Source organism: Oncorhynchus kisutch, linkage group LG7 (genome assembly GCF_002021735.2).
Source record: "Oncorhynchus kisutch isolate 150728-3 linkage group LG7, Okis_V2, whole genome shotgun sequence".
In the NCBI taxonomy this organism is placed as follows: domain Eukaryota; kingdom Metazoa; phylum Chordata; class Actinopteri; order Salmoniformes; family Salmonidae; genus Oncorhynchus; species Oncorhynchus kisutch.
In genome coordinates, this window is record NC_034180.2 from 13,646,863 (window position 1) to 13,669,952 (window position 23,090).

Below are 23,090 nucleotides of genomic sequence, written 5' to 3' on the forward strand. Positions count from 1 at the left end.
CCAGGTAGGTGACCTGCGCCAACTTCCCGTGCTTACCGGAGAGAGAGAGGGACAGGGCAGGCACCGTGTTATGCAGTGGAGCGCACAGTCTCCCCAGTGCGTGTGCATTCCAGCTCCTAGTATCGGCCGGGCTAGAGTGGGCATCGAGCCAGGTGCCATGAAGCCGGCTTTACGCATCTAGTCTCCAGTGCGTCTCCTCAGGCCGGCGTACATTGCACCAGCCTTACGCATGGTGTCCCCGGTTCGCCAGCACAGCCCAGTGCGGGCTATTCCACCTCGCCGCACTGGCCTGGCATTCAACCAGGTAAGGTTGGGCAGGCTCGGTGCTCAAGAGCTCCAGTGCGCCTGCACGGTCCGGTCTATCCAGTGCCATCTCCACGCACCAGCACTCCGGTGGAAGCCCCCCTCACCAAGCTGTCTCTCCATCTTATCCCTACCGCCGCCCCTACCGCCGCCAGAGTCTCCCGTCTGTCCTGAGCCGCCAGAGTCTCCCGTCTGTCCTGAGCCGCCAGAGTCTCCCGTCTGTCCTGAGCCGCCAGAGTCTCCCGTCTGTCCTGAGCCGCCAGTCTCCCGTCTGTCCTGAGCCGCCAGAGTCTCCCGTCTGTCCTGAACAACGATCGTGACAGCGATGGCTAGAAGGTCGGTGACGTCGACCGCCGAACACTGCCTGAACAAGGAGAGGGAACAACTTCGGCGGAAGTCGTGACACCCTCAAAATAATTTTCTTGCTTTTGGAATCAACCCACGTGCACAATTAGGTAAATTATTTCATAAGCTTTTTAGATCATGCTTTTAAATGCATGGGGAGGAGCGTCCACTTTGTGAGTGCACACTTCTGGAGAAAAGTAGAGAAAAAACTGAAAAAATCACTGAAAAATTGAACTCTTTGTTTACTTTACAAAATTAGCCAAATATGGCATGGTAACAGTGCATTTATATTAGATTGGATTTCAGCATGAAACAAGTATTTATGTAGTCTGTGGCGAGCCCACAATTGACGTTGTGACGCCAGGTCGCAGTTGCAAATGAGAACTTGTTCTCAACTAGCCTACCTGGTTAAATAAAGGTGAAATAAAAAAATACAAAAATAAAAAAACCAGACAATCTGCAAATCGGGAAAAGGTTATTCTCAGACAAGAGCACTGCTAAGGCAGGTTAACAATGTCTAAAAAAAAACTATCAACAGCATTGATAATCTGGCCAATACTGCCCAAAAGCATCCTCACAAATATCTGTCCTTATAATATAATAATCCACATCAAACAATAACGCAACACAATTACTTACGCTTATCCACATAACAATGCAAATCAAATCCCATTCCAAAAGAGATGACCGGATACGACGCCCAGGCTAAAAGGTCCGTTTCAAAAAGCAGGGCACCATTTCCGAAAGCAAACGCATATTAGAATGGGAACAAACGCGGGATGGGAGATCACGGGAGGGAGTGAAAGCTACCAAGCGCACTTGACCCGGGGAGCAGGGATAGCAGGGAGAGCAGGGATTAGGCAGGGAGGCGGGCGGTAATCTGCATGTCACAGAGGCATCGTCCTCGTATCAAGTTCAACTCTGCACACGACAAGGGAGGACAATCGCAACGGCCATCGCTCCGCCAGGGGAGTGCTTTTAAAAACAATGCCAGGCGCCATCACATTTTTTTCTCAATGACAGTGTTCGTTGCGTACTGTAGGCCTCTGTATTACGCATGTAGTGGAAGCAGAATAGTACATATTCTCTTTCCACAGCTACAATATTTGAGGGAAAATGTATTGTGGGTGTTGGATGTGTGATCTAGATAGAACCTTGTGTATGGGCAAGGCCATTTAGGAAAGACACTGAGCTAGCCACAGGACAAGTGTGAAACAAAGTCTTGCAATGCCTTATGATCACATCAAATGCCTTAAGTAAAGTTTTACCAACATTTTTGCACCAGGTTAGTTAAGTGAATGTTTAACGACCCTTCACCTACCACGCCCCACACCTCCCATAAAGGTCTGCTACACTGGAAACTTACATTTTGGCTGAACGTGAGACACTCATTAATTTCAATATAACCTAGAACCTACAAAACTTTGCATAAAATGATGCTCTAGTTCTATTTTCAAGAATTTGAAGTGCGGCACAAGGCCAAAAACTCTTTATAAAGTGGCTCACACTCTGCTCACGATGGGAAAAGTAACGAGTCCAGTGTAGCTCAGACTCATTGTGACACACATGTAAACCAACCGTTAAGGTTTCGTCTTACCTGGCACTTCCCCGTTGGCGTGGGCTTTGAAGCGGTGACACATAATCGTTTGTCTTGGCGCATCCTCGCTGGAGACTGGGGTCCCCTCCAGGTTAGTGTAGAACAGGAGCAGTGGCTGGAAATGTCCCCGGATGCATTTAGAGGCCACATCTTTCCACTTGGATCCGATCTAAGAAGAACACAAAAATAACGTAAAAGTGAAAAGAATAAACATTCTGTGTGTGTGACTGACATATTTGAGACTAAACGCTAAAGACTAGCAACTAGTATGTTGACGTTTTCATTTTCTTCATTTAATGTGAAGTACAGAGAATTTGCTGCGTCTTTCTACGTGTGGTGATTCCAGATGAAACATGGTCTAGTGTCATGTTTTTGATGGTGAGGCATAGACCTTGCATAACTGTCAGCATAACGATGGATAGTTCAAGTAACATGTTAAAATGGCTTCCGTCTTTTGTGAACCTCTCCATTTTGCTTTCATGTTTCATCATTACAATTTGGCAGAGCTCTTGGGAGAGCATTGAGTTGATTGCTGAGCTTTTAAAATGTTTTCTTTTTATTTAACAAGGCATGTCAGTTAAGAACAAATTCTTATTTACAATGACAGCCTCCCCGGCCAAACCCTAACCCAGACGACGTTGGGCCAATTGTGCACCGCCCTATGGGACTCCCGATCACGGCCGGTCGTGATACAGCCCGAGATTGAACCCGGGTCTGTAGTGACGCCTCTAGCACTGCGATGCAGTGTGCCACTCAGGAGCCAAAGGATAGATCAAAGGATAGCCCAGCTGTTAAAAGGAAAGCATTGCTTTTACGGCTCCTGTCCAAAGAGTAATATTGAGTCATGTAGAGAAATGCTAATTCTTATGTAGGTGACCAAACTATTGTTAAGGGGGGGCTACCACTCAGAGTTGAGCCTGTGGGGTCCCCTACAGGATAGCTCCCGCATTACACTAATGGCCAAAACCAGCGCACACACACATGATCTCCGTTGTACCTGAACGTTGAATACCCGAAGAGGATTCTACGATGACGGACAGACTACTGAGCCAATGGCGGAAGACTACAGACTACACCCCAGCTGAACCAATCCAAAGATCCGATCTTCCAGAATCAACCTACTTTCTGTTTTATATATAAGTGGTGTACTGATTGTATCGGCCTCTTCTTCGTCTGCGCTTCCGTACGAACCAGCGGGAGAGCCGTAATTACGCTGTTCTAGATATCTTCACTCTGAATAAACTGTAGCTTGTCATACAATTTACCACCTTGTCTGAATCGATCCTTGACCGACTCGTCCGTCTACATATCCAATTACTAACAGAAATGGTAGCAGAGTATAGTTTACTAACGATCCAGTCGAAGTGAGTTGATTTGGGTGTGGAGAAGGCGAGTTGGGGAAAGGACGATTCATTAAATAAATAAGAAAGACGGGTGAAGACTTTCGGGGGAGGGCAACAATTCTGCTCAACTCGGAAAACTGATTTCAAGGTGCACCATAAAAAAAATAAGGTAAGCAAAAGCCTGTTAAATCAAACTTTGCATATTGTCGAATAGTCTGTCCAAATTTTTATCAGTTTTTCCGAGTAAGTATGAATTCTTGTGTAAATTTATAATTTGCTGACGAGTCGAAATAACAGTGTACGTGAACATATGTAGTAACGAACCGGCGACGGCCGGTGTGATTTAAATCATTGATGAGATATCAGTAAGGGGATAGCTAATTACTATTCATTAACTCTGGCGCCGAGGGGACAAATTGTAATTTTGGGACCCGTGACCCGGTCAGCACAGTCTGCTAGCTTTCAATGATGAGTGATCACTGTTTTGTCTTTGATAGTTCCGATAGGGGTCGGGAATAGAGATCAGTAGGGGATAGCTAATTACTATTCATTAATTCTGCAGCCGAGGGGACAAATTGTAATTTTGGGACCCGTGACCCGGTGTGGTTCAGTCTGATAGAGATTCACCGATAGGGGTCGGACATGTGTAATAATTCTGATAGGGGTCAGCTCGATAGGGATCAGGAATAGAGATCAGTAGGGGTCAGCTAATTACTATTCTTCAAATCTGGCGCCGATGGGGATAAGTTGTAATTTTATCCTGTGGTCCGGTACGGCTCAGTCTGATAGAAATTCACTGATAAGGATCGGCTTTCAGGGGTCAGAGATATAACGTGCTGTTTTGTCTTGTTTTGTCTATTTGTAACTGTTTATGTTATGTTATGTTAAAATGCAATGTGGTTGTAATTGTTTCCATTAAGATTGTTGGTGGTTAGATAGAGGGAGAGAGAGAGAATTATAATAAGGGATATTGGATAAATCCGAAACTTCTATATTGTATGTACCTATGTTAATAGGTACATGTATAAATGTATAATCAGGAATGAAATGACTGATGTATAATTGAAATAATATCTGAATATAATATGTAAATATTGAGACTAAATAGTCGAATAGATCCCTTGGTTGTGCGCTCCATAATGCTATACAAACCCATGCGTTTTTTCTCAACCTGAATATACGAAGGAGAAGCTCTGAGATAAGGCAGAGCACGAGCAATAGTGTCTCTTCGAATACATCGTGGGTACTAATCAACGTCGGGCGAAGTATATGCTAACTATATTAAGATAGAAGGAGAGAATTTCGATTAAAACTACGATTAAATTCCGATTGAATTAAATTAAATTACGTTTAAAGCAAATTCACAATGGCGACTCCCAATACTCCAAAGCTGAGGTTTAATGAGTTCCTAGAACAAAAAATTGAATATAGATCAGGGGGAAAGGAACGATGGACGCCTATAAAGAAAGTTTGGGAGGGATTGAAGTTAAGATGGACACAAGCAGGTTATCTAGGGGGGTGGCCGCCAACAGGGGCCCAGCTGAAAACAATGGAATGTGAGTTGAGAGGGACGTAGCAGGAGGCCAGAGACAAGGAAGTTGAAAGAAATAAAAGCCATGTATTTAAGAACTAAGGGACCAAACAGAGAATGAACAGAAGGCGGGGCCATTGCGTCTCCCACTGGTCTGCTTACTGGCGTAAATGAAGATTTGTAAGAATCAAATCCTGTGCATGAAACACGCTTGATATTCAGTCGGGGACTAATATCGATATGAATGAGGTCGGGGACAAAGCGAGTGTGGTACATGAGGTGTTTCAGTTGGAGCTGGAACCGGTGAGAATGTTGAAAAAGTCGCAGGCTTGCTGATGAGAGTTATATCATAGAATATTGAGGGGGGGTGCATGACTGTTGGAAAGAGTGTTAAACTCTATTAACGCAAATTTCTTTTTGCGGATTTATATTATGAGGTTTGAACTATACTAATGTTGTAGAATTACATAATCAACATCTGAACATACTTACGTTAAACATTAATTGAGCCACTGAGTAATAGATAAGCTGTACACTAGGTACGGGGCGAAGGGTGTGGTCGATGTAAGACGGGAGTGGTGTTCTAACCAAATTATTTAGTTATTTTAATTCATTTATACAAGTACTTCCCGGGTATTGATTTTGGTTTGATTGTTCAGATAACATCATTGAAATTAAACAGGAGGTCAAGGTATACTAACATTAGAATCTGTTTTCATTATGGAGAACTATGAAAGGCCCGCAGAGTGGATTGCAGGCTGAGGTTTTTATGTTAAAGGGACAGTGCACATTTATCACAGTTGTGTGTGTCTGTCTAATGGCTGGGTATTTAAGAAGTATTTTTGGGAGAAAATTTGGAGAAAAACGAATAAGACATGAAACATCGAGACAAATTATTTGAGTTTGAGGGGATTATCATAATTATTAGGTTTTGTTTTTGTAGTAAATGTTTGGGTTAAGGGGATTTCCATGTTCCCAGAGACATGATATTTTAAAGAGGCACGCTCACATATGGAACCTTTATGAGTTTATTTTATGAGTTTTAATTACACAAGCGATTTTTATTTTATTTTAAGGATAAAGGGTTCTTTAATATGTCTAATATGGTATGGAACACGAATGTGGGGGGATGGTGTAACCCGTGACCGGATTTCATGGCTCTCTCGGGTGGTCTGATCAGCCACAAGGGGGTGCCATTTGAATAATACATTTGTGGTCATGGGTAATACTGTTTAAAAAAATAAAATAATAATAATTAAAGTTTTTTTTTAAATTTAATTTTTTAAGGTAACTTAATTATAGTGGAGTTTACTTAACCTATATAAAGACTTTAGAAATTGCCACCATAGACATGTTTTTCTAAAAATCCATGAGTTTAGATAAAGCCAAACAGTGGGACATTTAGTTAAAATGTGGAAACATGGGAAAAGGCAGACAGATGAGCCCTCCCCCGCACTGCAGAGACCTTGACGGTTGGAGAGCAGAGAGGAGAAGTTTTAGAAGGGAGCCAGGATGAGCAAAGATAACGGAGTGTGTAGATAACAGTCACTGAGTGGAGACAAAAGGGAGAATTGGACATGTGGGAAATTTAAAGGGGCGCTCCTACATGATAATGTCAGAACAGAAGGATAATATACTAATCTTACCTAAGTCATTATTTAGAGTAGGTAAGGTTGTTACCTGGGCATAGCCAGGTATCAAAAGGGGGATAGGTAAATTGTGGTCTAGGATAGGATGGGGCCTATTGGATAAGAAACTAATATTTAAAAAAATGTAGTTAACAAATGGGCATAGAAGTTAAAGATAGAATCAGATAAAACATGAGAAACTGTTTGTTAACCAAGCCTGTATGTCCAGCATTTTATGCATTATAGGTGAACTGCAGGTGAAGTCACTCAATCCAGTCCCAGAGGCTTGTTGGGGGGACCATACCAAGGTCTCCTGGTGGCAGCTAGCTGAAAGAGCTACCCGGATTCATATCGCACGGTGGGAGGGTAAGACACACGGACACTATCGAACAATAAACAGTGTTCGAGAGGAGAACTGGAATTAACAGAATTCCGGGGGCCATCTCTCGAATGAAGAAAATCCTCCCTGTCCTGTCACCCCTGTTTTTGTTCATAGAAGTGAAGATGTGTCTGGCTCTTGCTAAGTGATGTGTTCTCGGGGAAAGGGTGGGGCTTCACATGGAAGCTGTTTGTCTGAGCTGTCTTATCGTGGGTGACATCCCAAATAACACAGCTCCGGATGAATCAGTACCCGAAGCCTCAGCTGGTTTGACCACCCTGGCTCACGGGTTGACAGAAAACACTGGGGTGGATACTTCTGATTAATTGGGTTTGATAATATGTTTAGAAAATGGGGAAAATATTATGATCACTGTATTGTGGGCTACATTCACCTGTGTGACTGTTTTAGTTTTATGGGGCTGTTGTCTAACTCCCTGTCTATGAGGCCTTATTTCCAGGACTCTGGAGAAATCGATGGAAATAGATGGTGATGTACCAGCGGATTCCAGGTTCTGACCCGTGGAATGCTGAATGTATGTCTACAGAACAAGTGGACGAAAATTATAAATGAAATTATATTAAATTGGGAGGGTGTCCGTATGGGGATTACAGGATAACCGACTTGGGACAGTTCTGGGATTGGAAGAGAGGGTATCCTTATAGCATAGGGGATCCCACAAAGGTGGATAGGCTTTTCATGATATGGGAAAACCTGGGAGCACTGTTGAACTTTGTAAAGGTGATGAAATCTTGCTAACCATCAAAACTATTAAGCTCTCTGATGCAGGCACTTACACCCTCGGACTACAAAGGACCGGGACAGACACGATGGGTGTGTTTTCTATTAAGGTGCTGCCAAAACCAGAGGTCCCAGATGAACCAGGGCCAGACACACTCCTCTACCACCCCTGGACCGAACCTGCCACCACTGTATTAAAAAATCCCATTCAGGTAATTAATGTTAGACTATTCAGCTATTGATCAATTAGGCACTGAGACTGGTGTTATTGGTAGGGACAATTTGTGGCTTTCTTATGAGGTACAGTTAAGACCCTGAAAAGAAAGGACTACATGAGTTACATGAAACATTGGTCATGATGGACCTGTTCTGGCTACACACCCATTTGCTATAGGAGAAGGAGAGGGGTGGTTGTGTATTCTGAGAGGTTTATACCTGGTTGAGGCCAATTCAACTCTCTGTTCCTCTTTGAGCCTTGTGTTTCCTACAGTACCTCCTCATCGGGCCCCTTGGGGTGTTGAGGCATATGGGGGCAATTAAAGTTGCATCACGGGTACAGGTAATGGCATTGATTATGGGAGATTGCCTGAAGCTGATTGCAGTAGTAACATAACCATTAATTCCACTTGGCCAGTTACAGGCCTAAACCAAACTAGTGGTCTGGCTGATGTGTGGTGGATCTGTGGACCCAAAAGAGTGCTGAGACTCATTCTTAGAGGAGACTGGCAAGGTACGTGTGCTCTGACCAGTTTGATAATTCCACTGACCATTGTTGATGTTACTGCTGAACAGTTGTTGGGTTCTGTATCCAGGGGACCTGAAAACATTCCATCCCATGGGAGACATAGAAGTAGTGCTCCATGGACAGAGGATGTAGTTGACATACACACTAACCTGTTGGGAGTGCCGGTGGGGGTTCCTCATGAGCTTCAGGCCTTGGGCAGGAATGATGGATTATAGGTCTAGCCATGGTGGATGCAAGACAGACTGCATGGATTCATTACATCTACTATGATCAACAGCGTTTTGTTAATTACCCCCGTGATGCACTCACTGGTATGTCTGAACAGTTTGAGGCCACATCTAGGGTTGCCAGACAGAATAGACTTGCTTGGGATATGCTTCTTGCCAGTCAGGGGGGCGTATGCAAGATGTTCGGTGAACAATGTTGCACGTATATTCCTAATAACACCAGTCCAGATAGTAGTATATCTAAGGCCCTTAGTGGGCTTGATGCACTATCTGCTGAGATGAGGACCATGGTGGGGGTGGAGGAGTCTGGCCTGTTCTCTTGAGTGGGAGCCTGGGTTTGGTAAGTAAACTAGAATGGTGGTTACTGGATTTCTGACCCTAATTTTTGTTATTTGACGTGTTGTGCTGCTTGCATCATACCGTGTTTTAAGAAGTCTGTTACAGATGTGGTGAAGGCTTCAGGCATGATGATGCCTTTGCTTGATGCTCCAGTTGGAGATGCTGATACTGAAGCATGCTTTCAGGGGAGGATGAGACTGACTGAGGATGACCCATGGTATGCTGTGGGCGAGGTAGTAGAATAAATCTTACACCACCACAGTTCCTTGTTATACATCTTAATGATGGGTTTTCTTTCCAGTATGTTTGTTCTCCCTGTTGTGAAGGTTTTGAGTCCCTGGGTGGCATGAAGCCCAACTGGTGCAGGATAGGAGTAGCTGAGAGGACCAGATGGTTTATAATAATGCTTTGCTTTGCTTTACTCTGTTTTCCATGACCAAAGTTTTATCCGGTATCTTACATGTCAATAAACAATAAAGTGTTATCCTGTTTTTGCTAAGTGACACCCTTGTGGGTGTCAAAAGGGGGACTTAAATTTCATTTTTTTTTTTTTATGTTCTGTTTTTGAATGAGCTGTTCTCTTTTGACATGAAGGTATTTTAAACTCTGTGACTGTTGTATGATTCATTGCTGAATTTTTGTTCACACCCTGGGGGGTGTGAAAAAGAGGGATTATTGGTTCCTGTGTTTTACATTATAGCCATTACCATATATATGATTGAATATTATCTGCTGTTGGCTTGTGTTGATGTATGCAAGTGTTATGCAACATAGCTGACTTGAAACATTGTTAAAAGAGTCAGGGCCAGGGGACTTTCTCATGCTGGAAATATACAGAAGGGAGGGCACATTCAGAGCGTGGGGTTGCGAGAACAAGCATTTTTTTGTTAGATAACAGGAGCCAGGTGCGTGATAACGGTATGGAGCATGAGAGCCTGGCTGCAACTTCTCTTATGACATTCCAGAATCGCATTGCAGTAGATATGCTACTGGCGGAGAAAGGTGGAGCTTGTACTATGTTTGGTGAACAGTGTTGCACTTTCATCCCTAATAACGCAGCCTCCGATGGTAGCTTGACCATGGCCCTAGAAGGTTTGAGGACGCTTAATGGTAAAATGAAATCTCATTCTGGGATGGATACCTCGATGTGGGACTCCTGGATGAGTGCGTTTGGTAAATATAAAACCCTGGTGTCCATTTTGGTATCCATTTCGGTGTTCGCTGCCATTTTAGTTCTCTGTGGATGCTGTTGCATTCCATGCATCCGTTCCCTTGCCACTAGGGTTATCTCTAGAGCCATTGACCCTTCCTCCCCTTCCCAGATGTTTCCTCTGCTGGATAAAGACCTACATGAATTCGAGGATGAGGAGGAGAGTGCCTATTTAGGTTTACATTATATCTGCTGTTGCCTTATGGGGATGTATGTATGTGTTATGCAAGTGGATCATTCCGCCTGACTTGCCTAGTTTAAGTCACATCTCTTTGGAGATGTGAAGAGAGGGAATCACAACTTTTTCCTGCGGGAAAAAGTTGGCTTATGTAGACAAGCATTTACTTTTATTTTGAGCTGTTGTTCTCCGCTCTGTTAAATGAGGGTTGTAAGTTCCTAGGTGGCTGGTAGCCAACTTAGTACATAGTGGGATTGAATGGAGAACATGATGTAATACATATATATCTATTTCTGTTTAATACCGTGCCTTATTTCATAGTCCCATTGGGAGAAGTTTCTCTTTGTGTCTGGATCCAGTTAGGTTGTGTCACGTCTCTGGTGAGACGTGAAGAGAGGGTTTTGTAGAGAAATGCTAATTCTTATGTAGGTGACCAAACTATTGTTGATAAAGGGCTACCACTCAGAGTTGAGCCTGTGGGGTCCCCTACAGGATAGCTCCCGCATTACACTAATGGCCAAAACCAGCGCACACACACATGATCTCCGTTGTAGCTGAACGTTGAATGCCCGAAGAGGATTCTACGATGACGGACAGACAACTGAGCCAATGGCGGAAGACTACAGACTACACCCCAGATGAACCAATCCAAAGATCCGATCTTCCAGAATCAACCTACATTCTTTCCTATATAATAGTGGTGTACTGATTGTAACGGTCTCTTCTTCGTCTGCGCTTCCGTACGAACCAGCGGGAGAGCCGTAATTACGCTGTTCTAGATATCTTCACTCTGAATAAACTGTAGCTTGTCATACAATTTACCACCTTGTCTGAATCGATCCTTGACCGACTCGTCCGTCTACATATCCAATTACTAACAGTCATAATAACCTACTTTCTTTTATTCATTAAACACAGATTATGTTTACCGGTCGGCAATGTTAAAGGAACATTAAACTCCAAAGTCAACATTTACCAGATGTTTTTGGACCTCAAATGTAGTCTAACATCAAGATGAATCCACGTCCCACGCGTCCCATGGATTGTGGCAATCTGTATGCCAACACCAAATGAATGGAAAAGATAAGCACCGAATAAGATCTGGATATGATTTGGTCCTTAATGTTCCAATTCATTTGATGTGGCTGGATCTACTAAATTGATGGCCTGGGACTTATCTCCACATAAGAACACTTTTGAGGTGGTTTTCAAAGTTTTGACAAGAATTCTGCAACATCTGCACAAATAGATCATCTATGAGATATTAGAAGCATTTTTCTCAATTCATTTGAAAAAGACACCAACACGTTCATTTGAACACTCACCTCTTTCACGGTGGCGTCGTCAAAAAAGATCCATTTTGAGGACTTGCTGTGATAAGCGAATGCAGAGTAATGTTTGCTGGAGAAACAAATCATTCCCACGAGATGTAACTCACTCCTTTTGGCGTTCTCATCAGTGACCCGGTTGAACAGCTGAAATAGGACATACATGAAAGATACCGATGATCAATTAGGATAGGACTCTTCAACCAACATTGACATTTGCTTAATACTCAAGCAACCCTAATACAGCTATCCGGTCTGGCTACTTTACAGACGCCTGCCAGATCTCACAAGACCTTGATAGGATTTAGTCAGACTGGAATGTGAACATAATCATTGGACAATCATATTGTCTCTTTGAGTGTGAGCCATTTCCCATTTGAAATGTGTGTTCATAATCTTGTTCTTTGATCATACTTCATAATATGTGGCCCTAAATAACTATCCATTTAAATGGTAGTTACAAAGGCAGGTACAGTGTAATTACAATTACATATTGCTGCATACTACTAAAAATTGTTATACCTGATTGTGGCAAGGATTTACGAATAATATCAAGGTCACATTTTACAATAAGTGTCCTTAATACATACAGTATGTATTTACATGGTACTTACATAGGCAGGTGCAGTCAGTGTAATTACACCTAAAGTTCCACTATACATGTAATTACACAGTAATAACTGTAGTAACATTGTAGTGCTGTCAGCTTTTCCTGATTTGTTTATCTCTTGTGATCATATTTTGTAATATCTAACATACATGCAAACATTTGATTTAGAGTTTTTTGTTTTCTTTCATGATAAGATCTTTTACGTTTTTAAAGTTGTTTTCCTCAAAATGGAGGCGTAGCTACTTTATTTTAGCGGTTAAAAGGGGAAACAGGAAATATTACAGATGAAACTGTATATACTGTATCATGTATACTGAAGATTTGCCTAAAAAAAACTGTGCAGAAATTACATAAAATGGACACCCACGTAAGAGTAAAAAATATTCTAAAATTAAGGACTGTGTGGTTGAATGGGATTGGGGTGCTGTGTGATTCAGTTGGTAGATCATGGCACTTGCAATGCCTGGGGTTTGTGGGTTCGATTGGCAATGGGGCCACCCATACAAAAATGTGTGCTGCATGACTAAGTTGCTTTGGATAAAAGTCTGCTAAATGGTATATATATATAGTTAGTATTATTGTTGTTATCTTACTCTGTATTATTATTAAAATAAATTGATTAATATTACATAATCATGTATAGGAACCATACAGTCAACCCTCAAGCCAAATTTGAGGTAAACAATTAGCGACTAAACTTCCATTGTGCATCTTTAACCCTTACCCCCGAGAGGTTGAGATGTGGACCCAGTGACCTCACCACGTCCTCTGTAAGGTCAGACTGCTCTGCGTCCCACACAAAGCCAATGGTGACGATCTCTGGGCGGTTCATGAGAACCCGACGGATCTTGATGCTCTGGCCACAGTTGCTCTGTAAAGACGATGAGAAACGATCATCCAGGAGAGATAATTAAAAGCAGAAATCTATATATAAATCGATGTATTTTATTCCAGAAACCTTGTCAACTTTGCCATAAAACATGTTGCATCATATAGGAATCATAAATTATAATATATACAGAACTATAGTAGCCCTTTATAATAACTCCACGGAATAAAGCATTTATAATGGATTAGTAAATAGTTTATTCATTTATTAATGATTACTCCCACATTTGTAAATGTTAGTAACCTAGTGAGTCATACATTTATGAACAACTTATAAAGTATTTAATAATGATGTATAAGATGTTTAATATAAGTCCTCATAAACCATTTACTAATCATTAGTTAAGTATTTTTGTGTGGCCTCATCTAAAGTGTGGGCTATATATACTTTATAAATGTTTTGAGTGACCAGTGTAATTTATCACAGGATATGCCATTGGTAGATATTCCAACGGTAACTCCTTAAGGTATCAAAATGGCCGATAGAATATATCAACGGTTAAACAATAAGCACACAACACAGAGGATCCTTAAGAAAATATATTGAACATTTGATTCGAAAACACTCAAACTGTTGTAATAATGTGATGTGTATCTTCATACAAAGTCTATGCTGAGAAAAAATAATATATTGAAAGTCAATATATATATATATATATAAAAAATATTTTAATAAAAAGAGTTCTTAACAGGTTCTTTTTTTTGACCCACATAAAGTGCCTTCGGAAAGTATTCACCGCCCTTGACTTTTTCCACAATTTGTTACGTTTCAGCCTTATTCTAAAATTAATTAAATATATAAAAAAATCCTCAGCAATCAACACACAACGCCTCATAATGACAAAGCGAAAACAAGTTTAGAATTGTTTGTAAATGTTTTAAAAATAAAAAATAGAAAAAGGTTATTTACATCAGTATTCAGACCCTTCGCTATGAGATTCAAATTGAGCTCAGGTGCATCCTGTTTCCATTGATCATCCTTGAGATGTTTCTACAACTTAATTGGAGTCCACCTGTGGTAAATTCAATTGATTGGACATGATTTTGAAAGGCACACACCTGTCTGTATAAGGTCCCACAGTTGACAGTGCATGTCCGAGCACGACAAAACGTGGAGTGCCTGGAAACAGCCCTTAGCCGTGGTACATGGGCCATACATCACAAACCCCCCGAGGTGTGCCTTATTGCTATAATAAACCCGTTACTAATGTAATTAGAGCATCCTTTATAATTATTATTTGTTAGTTATTCTTAATGTTGTTAATATGAAAAATGTAATACAACTTTCATTACATAAAATACAAAATAGCTTTAATATCTATCTTTAATAATCCTGCGTGATAAGATTTTTTGATCCAGGAACAGTAGAAAGGGTTAATGGAACAAAGCACTTGCACCAGGGCTGACGCACATTGAAGTGGTAGACCGGTGCTAGCCAATCGAGATGAGAGAGCAACAGTGGATAAGCCTTAACTGCTATTTATATCCCTAACACTAGTCTGGCTGCCTCTCCTTCAGGCCTGTTCCATCATAATGTCACAAAGCAGAATGCAGAGAGTAGAAATCAGCTCGATGCGGGTTTGAATTAAATACTGTCTGGATCTGCATTCACTTGCTTTGGGATACTGCAGGTACAGTGGCTATAATATATTGTTCTGATGGTCATACGTTAAGGTTCAGTTCAATAAAACAGTATTGTAGTATTTACAGAGTAACATTGATGTGAAGATATGTCCTGTAGTTAATCAATCACAGAATGTTTTTGATACTGATAGAATAGCTGGTGGAATCCATTCATCGCCAGATCCTTTCTGTATTCAGAAGATGACAGTGATTTATAAACAAATAACATCATGAACATTGCTACAGTTATGGACTTTCACAGTTCAAAAAGCACAATCTCCGTCCACTACATAATTGACTAACAGAATGATTTGATTGGACAAGGAGTTCTATTTTGGTCAAAGATTACATAAAAAATCCATTGGAGTCATGTACTGCTAGAAGCTGGGATGACGGCACATTGCAGTCACATTGTTCAGCACCAACTTTCGGGCTGCATAGATAACAGCATGGCCACATGTCTATCAAAACCAAATACATCACATTGGATATTAGACATCAAACTCTGGTTCATAATGAAAATGAGCAACATACCGGACAGTTACGTAGGTCACCGATGGTGTTTGCCGCCTGCAGCAATTCCCCGAACATGTCCGACCGAATTCTGTTATTCTGCCCCAAGACGCGGTCCACCTGTTGGCTGGGACACAGAGGGGGCGGGATATGAGGGGTGTCCTTCTGCACTGTGAATCACATAGGCCTTATCCAAACCTAACAGAAAGTGTATGTTGTGATCGCTTAGCAGGCTAGCACGGTCACACTTTACAGCACAGTTACAGTAAAGTTATTACACTGTACTGACACACTGTACTTACCCACAAGTTATACAGTTATAATAGCATTGTAGCGTAAAGTCTTACCTACCCCTAGCACAATATGCAGTTGGAGTACTTTGGGAAAAAAAGTTGTGGGAAGACCTACTAGAGCAGTAGGTCTATCTACAACTAGCTGTGCGTGCACACCTGGTACAAGGCATTCACATAGGTTATTGCCTTATAGTTATCATAGAATGATGCCTATGTACTGTAATATACAATGTTGCTAAGTCAAATCAAATGTTATTTGTCGCATACCTCGTATAACAACAGGTGTAGACTAAACAGTGAAATGCTTAAGTACAGGTTTTTCTCAACAATGCAGAGAGAAAAATATAGAAACATAATAACACAAGGAATAGATACATAATGAGAAACGATAACTTGCAAGACACTGAGTGTACAAAATACAAAACATTAGGAACACCTGCACTTTCCATGACATAGACTGACAGGTGAACCCAGGTGAAAGCTATCATCCCTTGATTGATATCACCTGTTAAAAAACTTCTTAGGGCTGTGTCATGATGTTGGCCTCTTTGGGTATAGCAACCCCATCCCCCTCTCCCTGCCTCACCCCCCTTGCCTCCTTCAACAAGGCTGCTGTGGTCAGAGGTTGTAAATTCCTGAGGAGACCTCCTCATGGACACACAGTAGAGAGAGGGTAGATTTTCATGGATAACAAAGGAAATCCTTCCATCTCACAGAACTTGAGGTACGAACAAATTTCATCTTCCAGAGAAAGTATAAAAGATCGGTGAAGAATCCAGCTACGAACTAGTCCGTTTGTCACAACTTAGGAAGCTCATGGGAGACGGTGTGGCCACATCACCATAACGCTGTTTATATAATAGCCTCAGATATGAGATTTACATCTAATTGTTGTATAAGATGAATGAGTGAATATGATACTGTTTGTATAATTGTGTAATATGATTGTGGAATGTTTAATGAAGAAAAATAAATCAGAGGCCCGCCCCGTAGCCCAGTTAGGGTCAGACATCCTGGGACAGACCCTTTTCTGTCATTCCGAATAAAACCCAACTTTGAGAAATGATCAGCAGACCCAGCTTACCTCAATTACGAGATGGCTAAATGTTGCAGACCATGTTTTTCTCCATTAGGAAGAGGACAAAGGTTGTAAACCATTGCTAAATCTTTTAACCATACCACGTGGTTAAACTCTTAGACTATTGATACCGACCGAATGAGAACAAGTCTTTGATATTAATTACTAGTCTGCAGCTAGAAATTCGGTATCATTGAACGCGAAGAACGACAACCGCCGAAACATCCATTCTATAACGAATGTCACTCTGAACAATCCCCTCTAACCACAACCGAGAGAGGGAGAGAGACGGACTATTCTACATAAGACACAAACTTTTCACCAGCGGTCAAGACGACACACTGAGCGTAAATATATATATTGATTGCAGTTGTTCCCGAATGAGTGAGCGTTCATGTGTAAACGATTAGCATTTCAATCGTTATAATTATCACTCTGTAGTGACTTCTTAGTCGACCCCCACTTCCCCTTTGGTCTAACAAGCCGCCATGCCGGTTTAGCCCACTAGGGCGCATCCTCCTATCATTACATTTACCTTGTTTGTTTGTTTGTTTATGCATTTCTGTGAATTACTTAGTTAGTAATAAATAAATGATTTAAGACAATTGATGTATGGATGACTCATAGTGAAGACTACGTTCGTGCAAATAACCAACAATTTACGTTTGGAATGAGACTAACGTGAGGTAAAGTAAATAATTCATTAATTCGAAGACTAATTGATCAGATAAAATATCTGTAAAGTTATTTTAGGAAATTATAACTTTGTAATCTGAATATTTTTCCTTGGTGCCCCGACTTCCTATTTAATTAGTTACGTGATTAATCAGTTGATCGCGTAGTAACTAATTACAGTCTTCAGTAGTAACTATCAGTCTTCAGTTAATGATAGTAAAGACACAACAGCTGCAATCCTGTTAACGGGATAATATGACAACAGCCAGTGAAAGTGCAGGGCGCCAAATCCAAAATAACAGAAATCTCATAATTAAAATTCATCAAACATACATTTATTTTATACCGTTTTAAAGGTAATCTTGTTGTTAATCCCACCATAGTGTCCAATTGTCACGATCGTCGTAGTGAGGAGACCAAAGCACAGCGTGGTGTGAATATATACTTTTAATGAATGACGAAAAAAACACGAAGTACACTAAACAAACAAACAAAATAACAAAACGACCGTGACCGCTATCGAAACTGAGTGCTAACATGCAACATCACATAGACAATAACACACGAAACACAATACAAAACAGGCTACCTTAATATGGTTCCCAATCAGAGACAACGACAAACACCTGCCACTGATTGAGAACCATATCAGGCCAAAACACATAGAAACAGACTAACTAGACATGCAACATAGAATGCCCTCTCATATCACACCCTGACCAAACAAAACATAGAAACAAACAACTCAAATAATGGTCAGAGTGTGACACCGATTTCAAATAGGCTTTACAGCGAAAGCACCACAAATTATTATGTTAGGTCACCGCCAAGCCAAAGAAACTCTGCCATTTTTCCAGCCAAAGAGAGGAGTCACAAAAACCACAATAAAATGAATCACTAACCTTTGATGATCGTCATCAGATGACACTCATAGGACTTCATGTTACACAATACATGTATGTTTTGAGTTTACATTGGCGCATTACATTCACTAGTTCCAAAAACATCCAGTGATTTTGCATAGCCACATCGATTAAACAGAAATACTCATCATAAATGTAGATGATAGTACACATGGATTTATAGATATACCTCTCCTTAATGCAACCGATGTGTCAGATTTCAAAAAAACTTTACGGAAAAAGCAAACCATGCAAAAATCTGAGACGGCGCTCAGAAAATAAATACAATTTTCCGCCATGTTGGAGTTAACAGAAACCAGAAATCACATTATAAATATTCCCTTACCTTTGATGATCTTCATCAGAATGCACTCCCAGGAATCCTAGTTCCACAATAAATGCTTGATTTGTTCGATAATGTCCATTATTTATGTCCAAGTAGCTACTTTTAGCGCGTTAGGTACACATATCCAAACGCTCGCGCAGGTCCCGTATAACTTCGGACAAAAACTTCAAAAAGTTATATTACAGGTCGAAGAAACACTTCAAACTATGTATGGAATCAATTTTTAGGGTGTTGTTATCATAGATCTTCAATAAAGTTCCAACCGGAGAATTCCTTTGTGTCTAGAGAAGCAAGTCGATATCATATGGAATGCGCATGACCAGGAAATGGCTCTCTGCCAGTAACCTGACTCATTCAGCTCTTATTCAAGCCCACAACACAGTAGAAGCCTCATTCAAGTTTCTAAAGACGGTTGACATCTAGTGGAAGCCCTAGGAAGTGCAACTTCATCCATATCCCACTGTGAGTTCAATAGGGCCTGGGTTGAAAATCGACCAACCTCAGATTTCTCACTTCCTGTTTTGATTTCTTCTCAGGTTTTTGCCTGCCTTATGAGTTATGTTATACTCACAGACATCATTCAAACAGTTTTAGAAACTTCAGAGTGTTTTCTATCCAATACTAATAATGATATGCATATATTAGCAACTGAGACTGAGGAGCAGGCCGTTTACTCTGGGCACCTCTGGGCACCTTTCATCCAAGCTACTGCCCCTGCAGCCATAAGAAGTTAAATCCACTTCAATCAGTGTAGATGAAGGTGAGGGGGGGGGGCAGGTTAAGTAATGATTTTTAAGCCATGAGGCAATTGAGACATGGATTGTGTATGTGTGCCATTCATATGGAGAATGGGCAAGACAAAATATTTAAGTGCCTTTGAACGAGGTATGGTAGTAGTTGCCAGGCACATCTGTTTGAGTGTGTCAAGAACTGAAATGGTGCTGGGTTTTCCACACTCAACAGTGTCCCGTCTGTATCAAGAATGGTCCACCACCCAAAGGATATCCCTGCAACTTGACACAATTGTGGGATGCATTGGAGTCAACATGGGCCAGCATCCCTGTAGACCGCTTTCGACACCTTGTTGTCCATGCCCTGACAAATTGAGGCTGTCGATGTGCATGGGGTATGAGGTAATTTAAGTAGATGCACTATATATACAAAAGTATGTGAACACCCCTTCAAATTACTGGATTCGGCTATTTCAGCCACACCTGTTGCTGACAGGCATAGAAAGTCGAGCACACTGCCATGCAATCTCCATAGACAAACATTGTCAGTACTGGTCTTACTGAAGAGCTTAGTGACTTTCAACATGGTAACGTCATAGGATGTCACCTTTCCAGCAAGTCACTTAGTCAAATTTCTGCCCTGCCAGAGCTGCCCCGTTCAACTGTAGGTGCTGTTATTGTGAAGTGGAAAAGTCTAGGAGCAACAACGGCTCAGCCGCAGTGTTCGGTCACACAAGCTCACAGAACGGGACCGCCGATTACTGAAGCACATAGCTACCGAGTTCCAAACTGCCTCTGGATGCAACGGATGCTCAAGAACTGTTCGCCGGGAGCTACATGAAATGGGTTCCCATGGCCGAGCAGCCTAAGATCACTATGCGCAATGTCAAGTGTCGGCTGGAATGGTGTATAGCTCGCCGCCATTGGACTCTGGAGCATTGGAAATGTGTTCTCTGGAGCAATGCTTCACCATCTGGAGAACGCTACCTGCCCCAATGTGTCAATTGTAAAGTTTGGTGGAGAAGGAATAATGGTTGTGGATGTTTTTCATGGTTCGGGCTGGGCCCCTTATTTCATACAATGACATTCTAGACCTGGCCTGGGCAATTATTTTCCATGGAGGGCCACATTAGAATATATCATTGCAGACCAGAATCATATTACAGAATTATACATCATGTATATATATGACTGTGTTGACAAATATATATACTGTAAATCACGTCCAGATATGCTACTTATTGAACTTTAACATAATAAACCATAAATAAATCACATACATGCTCTCCTTTTGGAAGGTATTTTCATTATTAAACATGCAATGAACTGCACAGAGGGAAAAGTGCACTGTGCATTCAGCACCACGGATAGAACTCTTGTTAACGGGTTGCACAATAACACAAGAGAGAGAGAGAGAGAGAGAGAGAGAGAGAGAGAGAGAGAGAGAGAGAGAGAGAGAGAGCTCAACATTACATTTAAATTACTCAAATTACTCTGTGAGGAGTGAAGAGTGAAGTCCCTGATGGGCATTGACTAGAGCAGTTTCTGACGTCGCAATGCGCAGAATTGCTGAGAGGTGAGAGTCAGTAAGAGATGATCTGTCCCTTGACATCACATCAAATCGTTATTAGTCACATGCGCCGAATACAACAGGTGTAGACCTTACAGCGAAATGCTTACTTATGAGCCCCTAACCAACAATGCAGTTTAAAAGAAATATGGATAAGAATAAGAAATAAAAGTAACAAATAATTAAAGAGCAGCAGTAAAATAACAATAGCGAGACTATATACAGGGGTACAGCTACAGAGTCAATGTGCGGGGGCACCGGTTAGTAGAGGTAATATGTACATGTAGACAGAGTTATTAAAGTGACTATGAACACGTGATAACAACAGAGAGAGGCAGCGGTGTAAAAGAGAGAGGGGTTGCAACACAAATGGGGAGGTATGGGTAGCTATTTCATTAGGTGTTCAGGAGTCTTATGGTTTGGGGGTAGAAGCTGTTTAGAAGCCTCTTGGACCTAGACTTGGCGCTCCGGTACCACTTGCCGTGCAGTAGCAGAGAAAACAGTCTATGACTAGCGTGGCTGGAGTCTTTGACAATTTTTACGCTGAGCTGTAGTCAATGAATAGCATTCTCACATAGGTGTTCCTTTTGTCCAGGTGGGAAAGGGCAGTGTGGAGTGCAATTGAGATTGCATCATCTGTGAATCTGTTGGGGTGGTATGCAAATTAGAGTGAGTCTAGGGTTTCTGGGAGAATGGTGTTGATGTGAGCCATGACCAACCTTTCAAAGCACTTCATGGCTACAGACGTGAGTGCTACGGGTTGGTAGTCATTTAGGCAGGTTACCTTAGTGTTCTTGGACACAAGCACTATGGTGATCTGCTTGGTATTACAGACTCGGACAGGGAGAGGTTGAAAATGTCAGTGAAGACACTTGCTAGTTGGTCAGCGCATGCTCACATTACACGTCCTGGTAATCTGTCCGTTGACCTGTTTATAGGTCTTACTCACATCGACTGCGGAGAGCGTCATCACACAGTCTTCCGGAACAGCTGGTGCTCTCATGCACATTTCAGTGTTATTTGCCTCGAAGCAAGCATAGAAGTAGTTTAGCTCGTCTGGTAGGCTCATGTCACTGGGCAGCTCTCGGCTGTGCTTCACTTTGTAGTCAGTTAGGGTTTTCAAGCCCTGCCACAACCGACGAGCGTCAGAGCCGGTGTAGTACAATTCGATCTTGGTCCTGTATTGATGCTTTGCCTGTATGATGGTTCATCGGAGGGCATAGCGGGATTTCTTATAAGCTTCCAGGTTAGAGTCCCGCTCCTTGAAAGCGGAAGCTCTAGCCTTTAGCTCAGTGCGGATGTTGCCTGTAAACCATGGATTCTGGTTGGGGTATGTATGTACGGTCACTGTGGGGATGATGTCATCGTTGCACTTATTGATGAAGCCAATGACTGATGTGGTGTACTCCTCAATGCCATCGGAGGAAATCCATTAACATATTCCAGTCTGTGTTAGCAACACAGTCCTGTAGCTTAGCATCTGCTTCATCTGACCACTTTTTTATTGATCTAGTCACTGGTGCTTCCTGCTTAAATTTTTGCTTGTAAGCAGGAATCAGGAGGATAGAATTATGGTAAGATTTGCCAAATGGAAGGTGAGGGAGAGCTTTGTATGCATCTCTGTGTGTGGAGTAAAGGTGGTCTAGAGTTTTTTTCCTCTGGTTGCACATTTAACATGCTGATAGAAATTTGGTAAAACTGATTTAAGTTTCCCTGCATTAAAGTCCCCGGCTACTAGGAGCGCCACCTCTGGGTGAGCGTTTTCTTATTTGCCTTTGGCGGAATACAGCTCATTCAATGGTGGCTTAGTGCCAGCTTCTGACTGTGGTGGTTTGTAAACAGCTACAAAAAATACAGATAAACTCTCTAGGTAGATAGTGTGGTCTACAGCTTATCATGAGATACTCTACCTCGAGCAACAGCTTGATACTTCCTTAGATATTTTGCACCGGCTGTTATTTACAAAA

General features: G+C 41.6%; 1 protein-coding gene across 1 annotated transcript in view; it reads right to left on the minus strand.

Annotated features, from left to right (window-relative positions):
* LOC109894791 (inactive ubiquitin carboxyl-terminal hydrolase 53-like) overlaps nucleotides 1-23,090 on the minus strand; it is a 51,018-nt gene that overhangs the window by 19,461 nt on the left and 8,467 nt on the right. The window contains exons 7-10 of the mRNA XM_020488472.2: nucleotides 15,550-15,655; nucleotides 13,229-13,375; nucleotides 11,892-12,041; nucleotides 2,246-2,414 (exon numbers count right to left, since the gene is read on the minus strand). Of these exons, the coding sequence (XP_020344061.1) occupies nucleotides 2,246-2,414; nucleotides 11,892-12,041; nucleotides 13,229-13,375; nucleotides 15,550-15,655 (572 nt within the window). The remainder of the gene's footprint in view (nucleotides 1-2,245; nucleotides 2,415-11,891; nucleotides 12,042-13,228; nucleotides 13,376-15,549; nucleotides 15,656-23,090) is intronic.